Below are 13,097 nucleotides of genomic sequence, written 5' to 3'. Positions count from 1 at the left end.
AGACCGCCGCACGCGCCTCCACGCACCTCCAGAACGTTGCTGTCCACCACCACTCTTTTCTCATCCAGAAGCTTCAGCAGCCGTTAGATCTCAGCGCTGATCGGACGTTCCATCCGCTGCCACGTGTCGCCAGAAGCTTCTCGTTTGACCCGCGCGCTAGCCCGACCCGCACGCGATCCGGCCCGACCCGGCTTTGACCCGCGTCCTTCTCCTGCCAGCGTGTCTCCTCTGCTCCACTCCGGTGCCGCCACGTGTCTACCCCCCTCTGACGTGGCGCTGACGTCACTGCTGACGTGGCGCTGACGTGGCTGACAAGCGGACCCTCCCTAAGGTTTTTTGGTGAGCTCTTTCCGATTCCGCGCTCCGTTTTCTCATTTTCTGCTTCGAAATTGCAGTTTTCTCTCCTCTTTTTGATTTGTGTGACTACTGTTATGGAAAAGTCGGATGTTTTTGTTGCCACAGACAGAAAGGATACATTCTGTCGAAACTGCAACCGTTTTGGGCACCTTTTCTCCGTCTGCCCCTCTGTTGAATGTCGGACATGCCACCAGAAAGGGCATATTAGCTACCATTGTTCACAGTTGCTCTGCCGTTATTGCAAGCTCTCGGGACATTTGATTACTACCTGTCCTACTCGTCCCCCACGTCATGCGCCTGCTTCTACTGTTGCTGCTACTACTGCACCTACCCCCTCTGCACCTTTCAACCCGTCTCCTGTCTCTCTATCTGATATTGCATCTCTTCTACGGCGTCTTCTCTCTGTTTCTGGTAATACTCCTGCTGCTTTATCAACCCCTCCAGGTGATTCTAAATGGTACTTTGACTCGGGTTGCTTTAATCACATGTCTCCGTTGCGTAATATTTTCTCGTCCATGTCTACAACTACAAATGGACCTTCTATCAATACTGCAAATGGCTTCCTCTTGCACGCAACACACAAGGGTTCTATATCCCAGTCATCTCTTAATCTTCCAGATACTTACTACATTCCCAATTTACACTTCAATCTTATTTCTGTTGGTCAACTTGTTGATTTGGGCTTTGACGTCACCTTTTCTATTTCTGGTTGTCGTGTACAGGATCCTCGGACGGGACAAATCATCGGGACTGGACGTAAGGTCGGAAGGTTGTTTGAACTCGAAAGTCTTCATATTCCTCCTGTACCAAATCTCTGTGCTGCTTCTTCTCCCTCTACCCTTCACTTATGGCATCAACGTCTTGCCCACACCTCCTTAGGAAAACTGCGTCCTCTTGTGTCTCAAGGTGTTTTAGGTCAGGTTCCAAATGAATCTTTTGATTGCATTTCTTGCCAAACTGCCAAACAACCTGCTTTATCTTTTCACAATAATTCATCTCTTGCTTGCTCTCCTTTTGATATCATTCACTCTGATGTTTGGGGCCCCGCTCCCACTGCCTCTATGGGCGGAGCTCGATACTTTGTCGTTTTCATTGATGATTATTCCCGTTTTACTTGGGTTTATTTGATGACTAATCGCCATGAGTTACCTCAGATCTATATCAACTTTGCTACTATGATTAAAACTCAGTTTTCCAAGGTCATTAAGGTTTTCCGACGTGATAATGCTATGGAATACCGTGATTCCAAACTCTTAGCCTTTCTTGCAGAACAGGGTACTCTATCTGAGTTTTCTTGTCCTGGTACGTCTCAACAAAATGGTAGAGCTGAACGCAAACACCGTCACATTCTTGACTCCGTCCGTGCAATGCTCCTTTCTTCTTCGTGTCCTGAGCGTACTTGGGGTGAAGCTGTTCTTACTGCTGTTCATGTTATCAATAGACTCCCTTCTTCTGTTCTTGGTAATGTTACTCCCTTTGAGCGTCTTTATCATACCCCCCCAGATTATAGTTCTCTTCGAGTTTTTGGTTGTGTATGTTTTGTTCTTCTTCAGCCTCATGAACATAGTAAACTTGAACCTCGGGCTCGTATGTGTTGTTTTCTTGGTTATGGCACTGAACACAAGGGTTATCGTTGTTGGGATCCTCTCTCTAAACGTATTCGTATATCTCGTCATGTTGTCTTCTGGGAGCACCACATGTTTTCTCGGTTCTCATCCTTTGAGTCGATTCCTACTACTCAGTCACCTTTGTTCACTAACCCCAATGTTGATCTTTTTCCTAGTGATGATTCTACAGGTTCTATCTCGAGTGACCCTCCACAGCCTCCTGTTCCTCCGCCTTCTCCATCTCCCGATGATTCCAGACCGGACGATGATCCTGCTCCTACCGTCATGCCTCCTCCTCCCGCTCGTTCTTCTAGGGTAAGGAATCCACCTCCTCATCTTCTTGATTACCATTGCTTTTCTATTATTCTTCATCAACATGAACCTAAGACATTCAGAGAAGCCTCCTCAAACCCAAATTGGCAACAAGCAATGCAAGAAGAATTACAGGCACTTGAAAAGGCACACACCTGGGATCTGGTTGATCCTCCTTCTGATCAGGAAGTTGTGGGCAGTAGATGGGTCTACAAGATCAAGACTCGCTCTGATGGCTCTATTGACCGTTATAAGGCCCGTTTGGTTGCTCAAGGTTGTACGCAAGAGTATGGTATTGATTATGAAGAGACTTTTGCCCCTGTCGCTCGTCTTACGTCTGTTAGAGCTCTTCTTGCCATCGCCGCGGCTAAAAAATGGTCTCTCAGTCAGATGGATGTGAAGAATGCATTTCTTAATGGGGATTTGAAAAAGACAGTCTATATGAAACCACCTCCGGGATATCCTTGTCCTTCTAATAAGGTTTGTCTCCTTCGCAAGGCACTTTATGGACTTAAGCAAGCTCCTCGTGAATGGTTTGACAAGTTCAGCACTACCATATGCAGTCTTGGCTTTACTTCTAGCCCTCATGAGAATGCGCTCTTCATTCGTAAAAGCGAACGTGGAGTTGTTCTTCTACTTCTGTATGTTGATGACATGATAATTACTGGGGATGATGTTGATGGTATCTCTGATCTCAAGGCCTCACTTCACTGTACCTTTGAGATGAAAGATCTTGGTTCTCTCAGCTATTTTCTTGGTCTCGAGGTCATCTCCACCGATGATGGCATCTATCTCTCTCAGGCTAAGTATGCTTCAGATCTTCTTGCTCGCGCTGGGATTACAGATAGTCGTACTGAGTCTACTCCTCTTGAGCCTAATGTTCGATTTACCCCTATGGATGGCACTGTTTTGGATAATCCGACACTTTATCGCCAGTTAGTTGGAGGTCTCGTCTACTTGACTGTCACCCGACCAGACATTGCCTATCCGGTTCATGTCCTCAGCCAGTTCTTGTCAGCTCCTCGTACTACTCACTATGCGGCAGTTCTTCGCATTCTTCGGTATGTCAAAGGCACTCTATTTCATGGCCTTCATTTTTCTGCCCATTCCTCTTTGACCCTTCAGGCATACTCTGATGCTGATTGGGCTGGTGATCCCACTGATCGTCGTTCTACTACTGGTTACTGTTTGTTTCTTGGCGACGCTCTCATCTCTTGGCGTGCTAAGAAGCAAACATTCACTGCTCGCTCAAGCACAGAAGCTGAGTACCGTGCCCTCGCTGACACCACTGCTGAGGTTATCTCGGTTCGTTGGCTTCTCGAAGATCTGGGTGCTCCTCAGTCGTCTCCTACTGATGTTTTTTGTGATAACCGCAGTGCTATTCAGATTGCCCATAATGATGTGTTTCATGAACGCACCAAACACATTGAGATTGATTGTCACTTTGTTCGACAACGTATCCTTATTGATGCTGTTCGTCTCATTGCCGTTGGGACACTGGATCAGACTGCTGATATCTTCACGAAAGCTCATCACCCGACTCGCTTTCGGACTTTGTTATCCAAACTCAAGTTGGTATCCTTAGCTCCCACTTGAGTTTGAGGGGGGATGTTAGAGAATCAATATAAATCAATTAGCATCGTCTATATTTATATAGCATATCTGTACATTAATTGTAGGATTCTATGTCTTTATTACTTTGATTCATTTAGCACCTATAAATACCCCTTGTATATTGTACCTCAGACCACAATTCAATAATACACTTTTCATATTATTCTCTCAGTCTCTTGTTTCTAACAAATACTAATATTGTCTAATAACACCAAATTTTTAAATCAATACAAATAACACAATATTATGCCATTAGTCTAAAGTCTTATACATTTTAAACATAAAACATTAACTTATAGTCTTATAATAATTAATAACACAAAGTATTAAAGTTTACAATACTTAAATTCTACATAAAAATAGCCATCATCCATCACTAATAACACAAAATATTAATTGTGTATGATGATTGGATCGAGTTCGGGTGACCCGAATTATGACCCGAACCCGACCCGAAATAATGACCGGGTCTATTTTTGAGACCCTTACCCGACATTAGACCCGATGAAATCACACCAAATTAACCCCTAAAGTGTTCGATACTGAACCGGATCTTCGAGTCGGATCGAGTCATGTACACCCCTAACTCATACGATGACATCTTTATATGAAGATGACATTATAAATTTTTAGATGGTTAATCAAACATATTTAATCAAACTATTAATTTATTCAATAAACTATAATACTATCTTCATGTGAAGATATCATCATGGGAGTATCACCAAAACAGAATTGTCCGTACAACTCACATGGTGTTTGTTTTTTCTTTTTAGAAAAGAGCAATATGTGGTGTAATTATTTGTCATCATATGATGAATATTTTCTAAAATAAAATTAAAGTGATTAATTGGTCATTAGAGAGACAATGCATTAATTGTCACACGAAACAATCATGCCCCCATTATATATATAAAAACATATGCCACATGTCTCTTGTCAACTGTGTTAGTGACATGAATACGATGATTGGCCATTGCCCAATAAATCCCAATATTATGGGACACCCCATCCTCTTAATCTTTTATATTTTATGGCGTTTAATATCGATTAGGACTAAGTTTTTAGAGAACAATTCAACTTACAAACATTGTATATATATAGTCCAATACTAAAGCATGATGACTGCACGAGATAGCACCTAAACCAGTGGCTAGTGCCATCTTTTATTTATTGGAAAAATATAGGATATCAATATATTATTTGCCAACTTATTACCAACAATAATTAATTATTATATTTTAAACACATATATAAGGAGACACATTCAGAAAATATATATAGAAAGATACTTTCATTAGACATAACCATAAACAAGACATTTTTGTTAGATACATCTATAAAGACACTTCTATTAAATACAATCATAAATAAGAGTTTGAAGAAGTTGGCAGAAATGTTGTTGGTAACTTAGCGAGATTGTTTATTTATTTATTTAAAGTAATTAATGTTAATTACTTTTGTGACGTTTAAATTTCCACTGGAAATTATTGAAAAATTGGGCAAGTCCACTCTTGCACTATATACTACAATATCATTTATGAATTCCTGCAGTATCAGTTGCCGCACGCAAAATTTGTTTACTTTTTCTTCACATGTGCATGAAACCATGAATGATTTTCTAGCTACTTCACTGCTTTGTATATAGTTTTCTTTATATATATAATATGTGTGTGTGTTGCACTTACAAGAGGAACAACTAACTAAGCAAAGATAGAGATGGAGAAGGAAATGGAGGGTGCTTTGGTTGAAGAGGAAATGAATGAGCAACAAGAAGAAGAAAAGCAAGACATGAATAATAATCAAAGGTGCAAGGGTGGACTCATTACCATGCCTTTCATTATAGGTATGTATTAATAATTAATAAGCCATATGTATATAGGATTAGGAAGCATGCATTGCATTAAATTGCATGGTTTACTTTAATTTTGTTATGGGAATGGTTGTAGGAAATGAAGCACTGGCAAAGATGGCAAGTGTGGGGCTATCCCCAAACATGATAGTGTATTTGATTGGAGACTACAGACTCAGAGTGGTTAAAGCAACAAAGATTATGTTCTTTTGGTTTGCTGCTACCAATTTTGCTCCTCTCTTTGGTGCTTTCCTTGCTGATTCTTATTTGGGTCGCTTTCTTGCCATTGCTTTTGGTTCAATTATCACTTTTCTGGTACCATCTATACTGCACTTCTTTATTTTCTAAATATAATCTCCTTTATCTTACATTAAAATGATAAATAAAAGATATAGTCAACCTCTCACCCTATATGATCTGATTCTGATTCTATGTTAATTTCTATGAATATGAATTATAAAAAAGTTACACACTTACACAAACTAAGTTAAACTTAATATATAATGGTGAAAACTGCACTCGACTTCATGTGAAATTGATAGTTAAGAGTCGTTAGATGAAAATTTTGTCAAATCATCTAACGGCTATGAGTTATCAACTTCACGTGAAGTCAACTGCACCGGAGTTTCCACCATATATAATAATTTGACTATGCTAGATGTACACCAAAATCAGTTACCAAAGTCAGCTACTATTATAACATACATGTTGGAATATAAATGCACATTGAAAATAAATTAAACCCCACATATATTTATACATAAATATATTGGTAGCTGGTTTTATTAATTACTTGGAAATGGATTCTCTCAATTTTTTTTAACAATTGAGGGAGTAAAGTGTGATCTCGCACCATTAACTTTATAAGTGAGACTAAAAATAAATACGAAAGAGAGAATAATAAAGGGTTAAATATCGAAAAATGTTTGGTAACAAAAAAATATTAGCTAAAAACAACCAAAATTTTCCTTATTTAACATTCATTAATTGTCTAAATAAAAAAAGTTCTGACTGTTTTTTTTTATCTACCTAGCATTATCCTAAATATCACACATTACACTTTCAATTTTTTTTAACAATTAAGAGGATTTTTTTAACAATTTTTTTATAATAATTTGATCACAGGGGATGGCACTATTATGGTTAACAGCCATGATAGCAGAGGCAAGACCCTCACCTTTGAGCCATGAATCAGCAACAGCACCCCAACTTGCACTCCTAATCACTTGCTTTGCACTCATATCCATTGGAGGAGGTGGAATCTTCTGCTCCTTAGCATTTGGTGCAGACCAACTCAACAACAACAACAACAAAAAGGAGAGGGTGTTGGAGAGTTTCATAAGTTGGTACATTGCTTCACAAGCAGTTTCTGTTGTTTTCTCCTTAACTGCAATTGTTTACATTCAAGACCGGTATGGATGGAAACTGGGTTTTGGTGTTCCTGCGGCACTTATGTTGTTGTCAACCGTCTTCTTCTTTCTTCTTTCTCACCGTTATGTGAAGCATAAACCTCACAAAAGCTTGCTCACTAGCTTTGCTCAGGTCATTGTTGTTGCATTCAAGAATAGAAAGCTTCAACTTCCACCTACTACTCACCATCCAATACTCTATCACCATAACAAGGACTCAACCCTTGTTGCTCCATCTCACAAACTAAGGTTTAGTGCAATCATTTTCATCCTTAATGATAATCAAGAAATCAAAAAGGGTTAACGCTCTGTTTGGATGAGTTTTTCTTAAAAAAAAAAATTTTGTATTCTCTTTTTTTTAAAAAGTTTTATAAAAAAAAGTAAAAGTAATTTTATATTTGGATATTTCATTCTAAAAGATTTTTTTATTTATTAATTATGTTTGAGTATAATAATATAAAAATATTTTTTTGTTTATTTATTACATGAAAAATATTTTTTTAATGAAAAAATATCTTTTAAAAAAATATGTAAATTATAGCGTCTCGAAAAAGATATTTTTTATTTTTTTAGTGTTTTTACTTTTATTACTAAAAATTTGTCAAACACACTAAAAAATAAAAAAATATATTTTTTCATTAAATTTTTTTATTAAGATAATGACGCCCAAACAAGCACTAAAAAAATTATTTATATTTTTATATAATTAAAAAAATTTGGCTGAATTAATTTTAATAATTAATGCTACTGATTATTCATTGTCATTAATCTCTAAAATCTTTCTGCATAAAACTTTTAGAATAGTGACCAATTTTAGCATCTATCAAATTGGTTACTGAATAAAACAAAATTCTATTTGCTCACTAAATTAGAGATCAAAATAAAAAGTTAAAATTTAAAAACTTTTAGAAACGTTTTATCCTTAAATCGGTCACTAATTTTACCATTAGCAACCAACATACTAAATAGATATAATACTATAAAGAAATTATAAAAAACAAAGAATCGCCAATTTCAATTAATAATTTACACTATGAATCAAGAACCGTACCTAATTAAGAATAATAGCCAACCCTTTGAAGTGAAACTTTGTATTTCAGGTTTCTGAATAAAGCTTGCATAGTCACTAATAACAATAATAATAGTTCATGGAGTGTTTGCACAATAGAGCAAGTGGAAGAATTGAAGGCCATAATAAAGGTAATTCCTCTATGGAGTAGCGGTTTCATGTTATCAATAAGCAGTAGCCAAAGCTCATTTTTTTTGCTACAAGCAAAAACCATGAACAGGCACATAACTTCAAACTTCCAAATCCCAGCAGGTTCTTTTCCTGTCTTCATTATGATCTCAGTATTCATAACTGCTGGTGTTTATGACCGTCTCATCATTCCCTTGGCATCAAAACTTAGAGGAAAACCAGTTAGGATAAGTGCCAAGAACAGAATGGGGATTGGCTTGTTCTTCTGCTTCTTGGACTTGGTAGTTTCAGCAGTTGTTGAGAACATTAGAAGGAGGAAAGCAATTAGAGAAGGTTACATTGATAATCCTGAAGCAATTTTGGACATGTCTGCAATGTGGCTTATTCCACACAATGTTTTGAATGGAATTGCAGAAGCATTCAATGCAATAGGCCAATCTGAATTCTATTATACTGAGTTTCCAAGAAGCATGTCAAGCATTGCTGCAGCCTTGTTCAGCTTTGGAAGTGCTATAGGAAACTTGTTAGCTTCTCTAATATTCAGCATTGTGGATGACATCACTTCCAAAGAGGGAAAACAGAGTTGGGTTTCTGATAATATTAATAAGGGTCATTATGACAAGTATTATTGGGTTCTTGCCATTATGAGTGCTGTTAATATGGTTTACTATTTGGTTTGTAATTGGGCTTATGGACCTACCATTGAAGATGCTGCTGGAAACAGGGTTCATGAAGAGGAGGAAAAATGATTAATTATTATAAATCTGTTAATTAATTGTGTGCTTTGGAGTGGGATGTTATATATTATTTAACTTGGCTTGTTACATCTGAATAAGATATTATTATTAGTGCATGGAACATTGATGTTTGCCACCAAGTTGAAATTTAACTTATATGCATAATTATTCATTATTAGCTACTTTGATGATTTGGTATGTTTTGATTATATTGTAATTGAAAAAGAAAAGAAAATGAAATAATAGTTATAGTAGGCAAATAGTAAGAGATGTTAGTGTCAATAAATTTATTTATTTTAGTGATTTAGTATGTATTGAAAACACAAAAATGGATAGGTTGTGTAATTTATTGATAAAATAGAAGATCAAAATATGTTTAGATTAGATAGTGGGACAATCTACCATATTGAGACGAGTGATACTTGGAGTAGATAGAAGGATCAACTTGTACTGTTGTACATAAAATGTGAAATCAATGAAGGAGAAGACATTACACTCGATAATTGTGTTCATTTTTTTATGTGTGAGACTTTCTATTGTAATGTTGATTTTATTTTATTCATGTGTTTGTGTTCATGTATAAGAGTTGTGCATATATACTTATTAATGCTAATAAATTTTGATTTTTGAGACTTCTTTGTAACTTTAATTTGGATAATAGTAAAGCTTTTTAATATATGTGATTAGAATTGTTGAAATTTGTTCTATATAAGTTCAACTATGGATTATGAGATGAATTATAAATTATGAGATTTTTAGAAATTTAGATAAGTATTTTGTGTTAATTTTAATTGTGATATTTGTTATTAGAGATATTTTAATAAATTTAATTGTAATAATATTAATTTTAATTAAAGATATTTGTTATTAGAGGTATTTTAGTAAATTTAAAAAAATTAAATCGATAATAATTTTAATTAAACATATTTATTATTAGAAGTAGGGGTAGAAAAGCGGGCTGGTCCGCCCCGGTTAAGTAAAGCGGACTCAAAATACTAGTTTGCTCTCGTTTTTATGACAAATTAGCGATTGAGAGATTAACTCGCTTAATTTAAAAAAAATAAAATTAATTAAAATATAAATTATTCTTTTTCTTCTAGTAAAATTAACAACAATGGAAAATTAATATTCTCATTCATATTTTGATAATAATTTTTTTTTTTATTAAATTTTTGCATACTGCCCAATTATGTAGTGCATTATTGCATTGCTAACTCACAAAACACGCATATGATTAGGCTTACTCACAAAATTTTTGGGCTTGAGAGTCTAGCTCAATAACATTTAACAATTTTGGGCTTTATACTTAAAAGGCAAAAGGCCTACTAGGTCATGGACAAAACGGCGTCGCTTCTCTATGTAAAAACGACACAAGAAACCCTAATCCACCTTCACTGCCACCTTCCTTAGCCGCAGATACAGAGAGTGAGAGAGAGATTCTCCGCCATGGGTAGAGTCATCCGCGCACAGCGTAAGGGTGCTGGGTCCGTCTTCAAGTCCCACACCCATCACCGCAAGGGCGCCGCCAGGTTCCGCAGCCTCGACTTCGGCGAGCGCAACGGTTACCTCAAGGGTGTGGTGACCGACATCATCCACGACCCCGGCCGCGGTGCTCCACTCGCCAAGGTGACTTTCCGCCACCCATTCAGGTACAAGAAGCAGACGGAGCTGTTCGTCGCTGCTGAAGGTATCTACACCGGCCAGTTCATCTACTGCGGGAAGAAGGCCACACTCGTGGTCGGAAATGTTTTGCCACTCAGATCCATCCCCGAAGGAGCTGTCATTTGCAACGTCGAGCACCACGTTGGTGACCGCGGTGTCTTCGCCAGGGCATCTGGTGATTACGCCATTGTTATCAGCCACAACCCCGATAATGACACTTCTAGGTATTCCATATATAATTCTGATTTTACGTTATTTTTCTGGTTCTCAAAATCAGTTATTGTCGTGTTTACTTTGGAAATGCTTGTATAAATGTTAAAATTCTAGGTTAAACCCTGGTGATGCTAACATATCTATTTGTTGTGTTACCTACACGTTTTTTTTTTAGCATGGTTATTTGAAAAGGTAGAAATGGATTTTGGTGTATGAGTTGTAGCATTAATCGACATGTTAATTGGAGGCTGAGTTAAAGCACGGTCAATTAGAATTGGTTATATGTGTTTTTCATTTTTGTTGCAGGATCAAGCTCCCATCTGGTTCAAAGAAGATTGTGCCAAGTGGATGCAGGGCCATGATTGGACAAGTTGCCGGTGGTGGAAGAACTGAGAAGCCACTCCTCAAGGCTGGTAATGCTTACCACAAATTCAGGGTCAAGAGGAACTGCTGGCCCAAGGTTCGTGGTGTTGCTATGAATCCAGTTGAGCATCCCCACGGTGGAGGTAACCATCAACACATTGGTCATGCCAGTACTGTTAGGCGTGATGCTCCACCCGGCCAAAAGGTTGGTCTCATTGCTGCAAGGAGGACCGGTCGTCTTAGGGGTCAAGCTGCCGCAACTGCTGCTAAGGCTGATAAGACCACTTGAAGCTTTTAGGACTTTCTTTGATTGCAAGTTTCCAAATTTTGTTTCTTTCATAGTTTAGGTTGAACTGTTTGGGTGCTATTTTGAGAACCATTTCCCCCATAAATATGAAGCTTTTAATTGACAGTATTTTATTTTTGTTTGTGAGATATTAAAGGAATTCTAGTCGGTCTGGTGAAGAGATTTGTTCTCATTTGACTCTCTTGCTGCGGATCTTATTAAGATTATATAAAAAAATTTGTTTGTCGCACAGAATTCACGTTAACATAGAGTTCACGTTAACACAAAATTCATGTTAACATTAAAGTTCATGTTATAAACATAAACTAAGGTTTAGTGCAATATCATTATTTCTATCCTAATGATAATCAACAAATTAAAAAGGGTTAAACAAATTCAACTATTTATGAGTTTCTTATTATTAATAAGACTTTGCTCAATTGATTTTACTAATTACCACTATTTGATCAGACCAAACGAAAATGTTAAGTATACTATAAAAGAAAATGTTTTAATTCTATTTATTAGATTAATTTTTTTTTTTGGGTATGTTTAACTTATGTCTTTAAGGTATAGAATAGTAAAATCCTTAAGAATAATAGTTAGGGTTTAAGTGAAACTTTATGTTTCAGGTTTCTGAATAATAGCCAGGGTTTAAGAATAATAGTGCATGGAGGGTTTGTCCAATAGAGCAAGTGGAAGAATTGAAGGCCATAATAAAAGTAATTCCCTTATGGAGTAGCGGTTTCATGTTAGCTCATTCTTTTTGCTACAAGCTAAGACCATGAAGAGGCACATAACTTCAAGCTTCCAAATCTCAGCAGGTTCTTTTCCTGTCTTCACTATGACCTCAACCAGTTAGGATAAGTGCCAAGAACAGACTGGGGATTGGCTTGTTCTTCTGCTTCTTGGACTTGGTAGTTTCAGCAGTTATTGAGAACATTAGAAGGAGGAAAGCAATTAGAGAAGGTTACATTGATAATCCTGAAGCAGTTTTGGACATGTCTGCAATGTGGCTTATCCTACACAATGTTTTGAATGGAATTGCAGAAACATTCAATGCAATAGGCCAATCTGAATTCTATTACACTGAGTTTCCAAGAAGCATGTCAAGCATTGCTGCAGCCTTGTTCAGCTTGGGAAGTGCCATAGGAAACTTGTTAGCTTCTCTATTATTCAGCATTGTGGATGACATCACTTCCAAAGAGGGAAAACAGAGTTGGGTTTCTGATAATATTAAGGGTCATTATGACAAGTATTATTGGGTTCTTGCCATTATGGGTGCTGTTAATATGGTTTACTATTTGGTTTGTAATTGGGCTTATGGACCTACCATTGAAGATGTTGCTGGAAACAGGGTTCATCAAGAGGAGGAAAAATAATTGATTATTATAATTCTGTTAATTAATTGTGTACTTTGGAGTTGGATGCTATATATTATTTAACTTAGCTTGTTACATCCTAAATAAGATATTATTATTATTATT

At 36.9% G+C, this 13,097-nt stretch overlaps 3 protein-coding genes across 3 annotated transcripts; all 3 read left to right on the top strand.

Annotated features, from left to right (window-relative positions):
* Nucleotides 1-5,399: 5,399 nt before the first annotated feature.
* On the top strand, nt 5,400-9,268 carry LOC112772553 (protein NRT1/ PTR FAMILY 1.2-like). Its single transcript, XM_025817523.3, has 4 exons — nt 5,400-5,736; nt 5,840-6,057; nt 6,868-7,400; nt 8,252-9,268. Exons 1-4 carry the CDS (start codon nt 5,610-5,612, stop codon nt 9,096-9,098), a joined length of 1,725 nt encoding a protein of 574 aa, XP_025673308.3. The 5' UTR covers nt 5,400-5,609; the 3' UTR covers nt 9,099-9,268.
* A 1,035-nt stretch (nt 9,269-10,303) lies between these two features.
* LOC112770809 (large ribosomal subunit protein uL2x) lies at nt 10,304-11,739 on the top strand. The gene is made up of 2 exons (XM_025815217.3): nt 10,304-10,972; nt 11,268-11,739. The coding sequence occupies exons 1-2, from the start codon at nt 10,533-10,535 to the stop codon at nt 11,611-11,613; spliced, it is 786 nt and encodes a 261-aa protein (XP_025671002.1). The 5' UTR covers nt 10,304-10,532; the 3' UTR covers nt 11,614-11,739.
* A 655-nt stretch (nt 11,740-12,394) lies between these two features.
* Nucleotides 12,395-12,992, top strand: LOC140181696 (protein NRT1/ PTR FAMILY 1.2-like). The gene is made up of 2 exons (XM_072225984.1): nt 12,395-12,434; nt 12,532-12,992. Exons 1-2 carry the CDS (start codon nt 12,395-12,397, stop codon nt 12,990-12,992), a joined length of 501 nt encoding a protein of 166 aa, XP_072082085.1.
* The last annotated feature ends 105 nt before the right edge of the window (nt 12,993-13,097 follow it).

The sequence above is a fragment of the Arachis hypogaea genome, chromosome 18, assembly GCF_003086295.3.
Source record: "Arachis hypogaea cultivar Tifrunner chromosome 18, arahy.Tifrunner.gnm2.J5K5, whole genome shotgun sequence".
NCBI classification, from domain to species: Eukaryota; Viridiplantae; Streptophyta; class Magnoliopsida; order Fabales; family Fabaceae; genus Arachis; species Arachis hypogaea.
The sequence above is the reverse complement of the archived record's forward strand: the minus strand, read 5'-3'. Positions and strand labels throughout refer to the sequence as shown.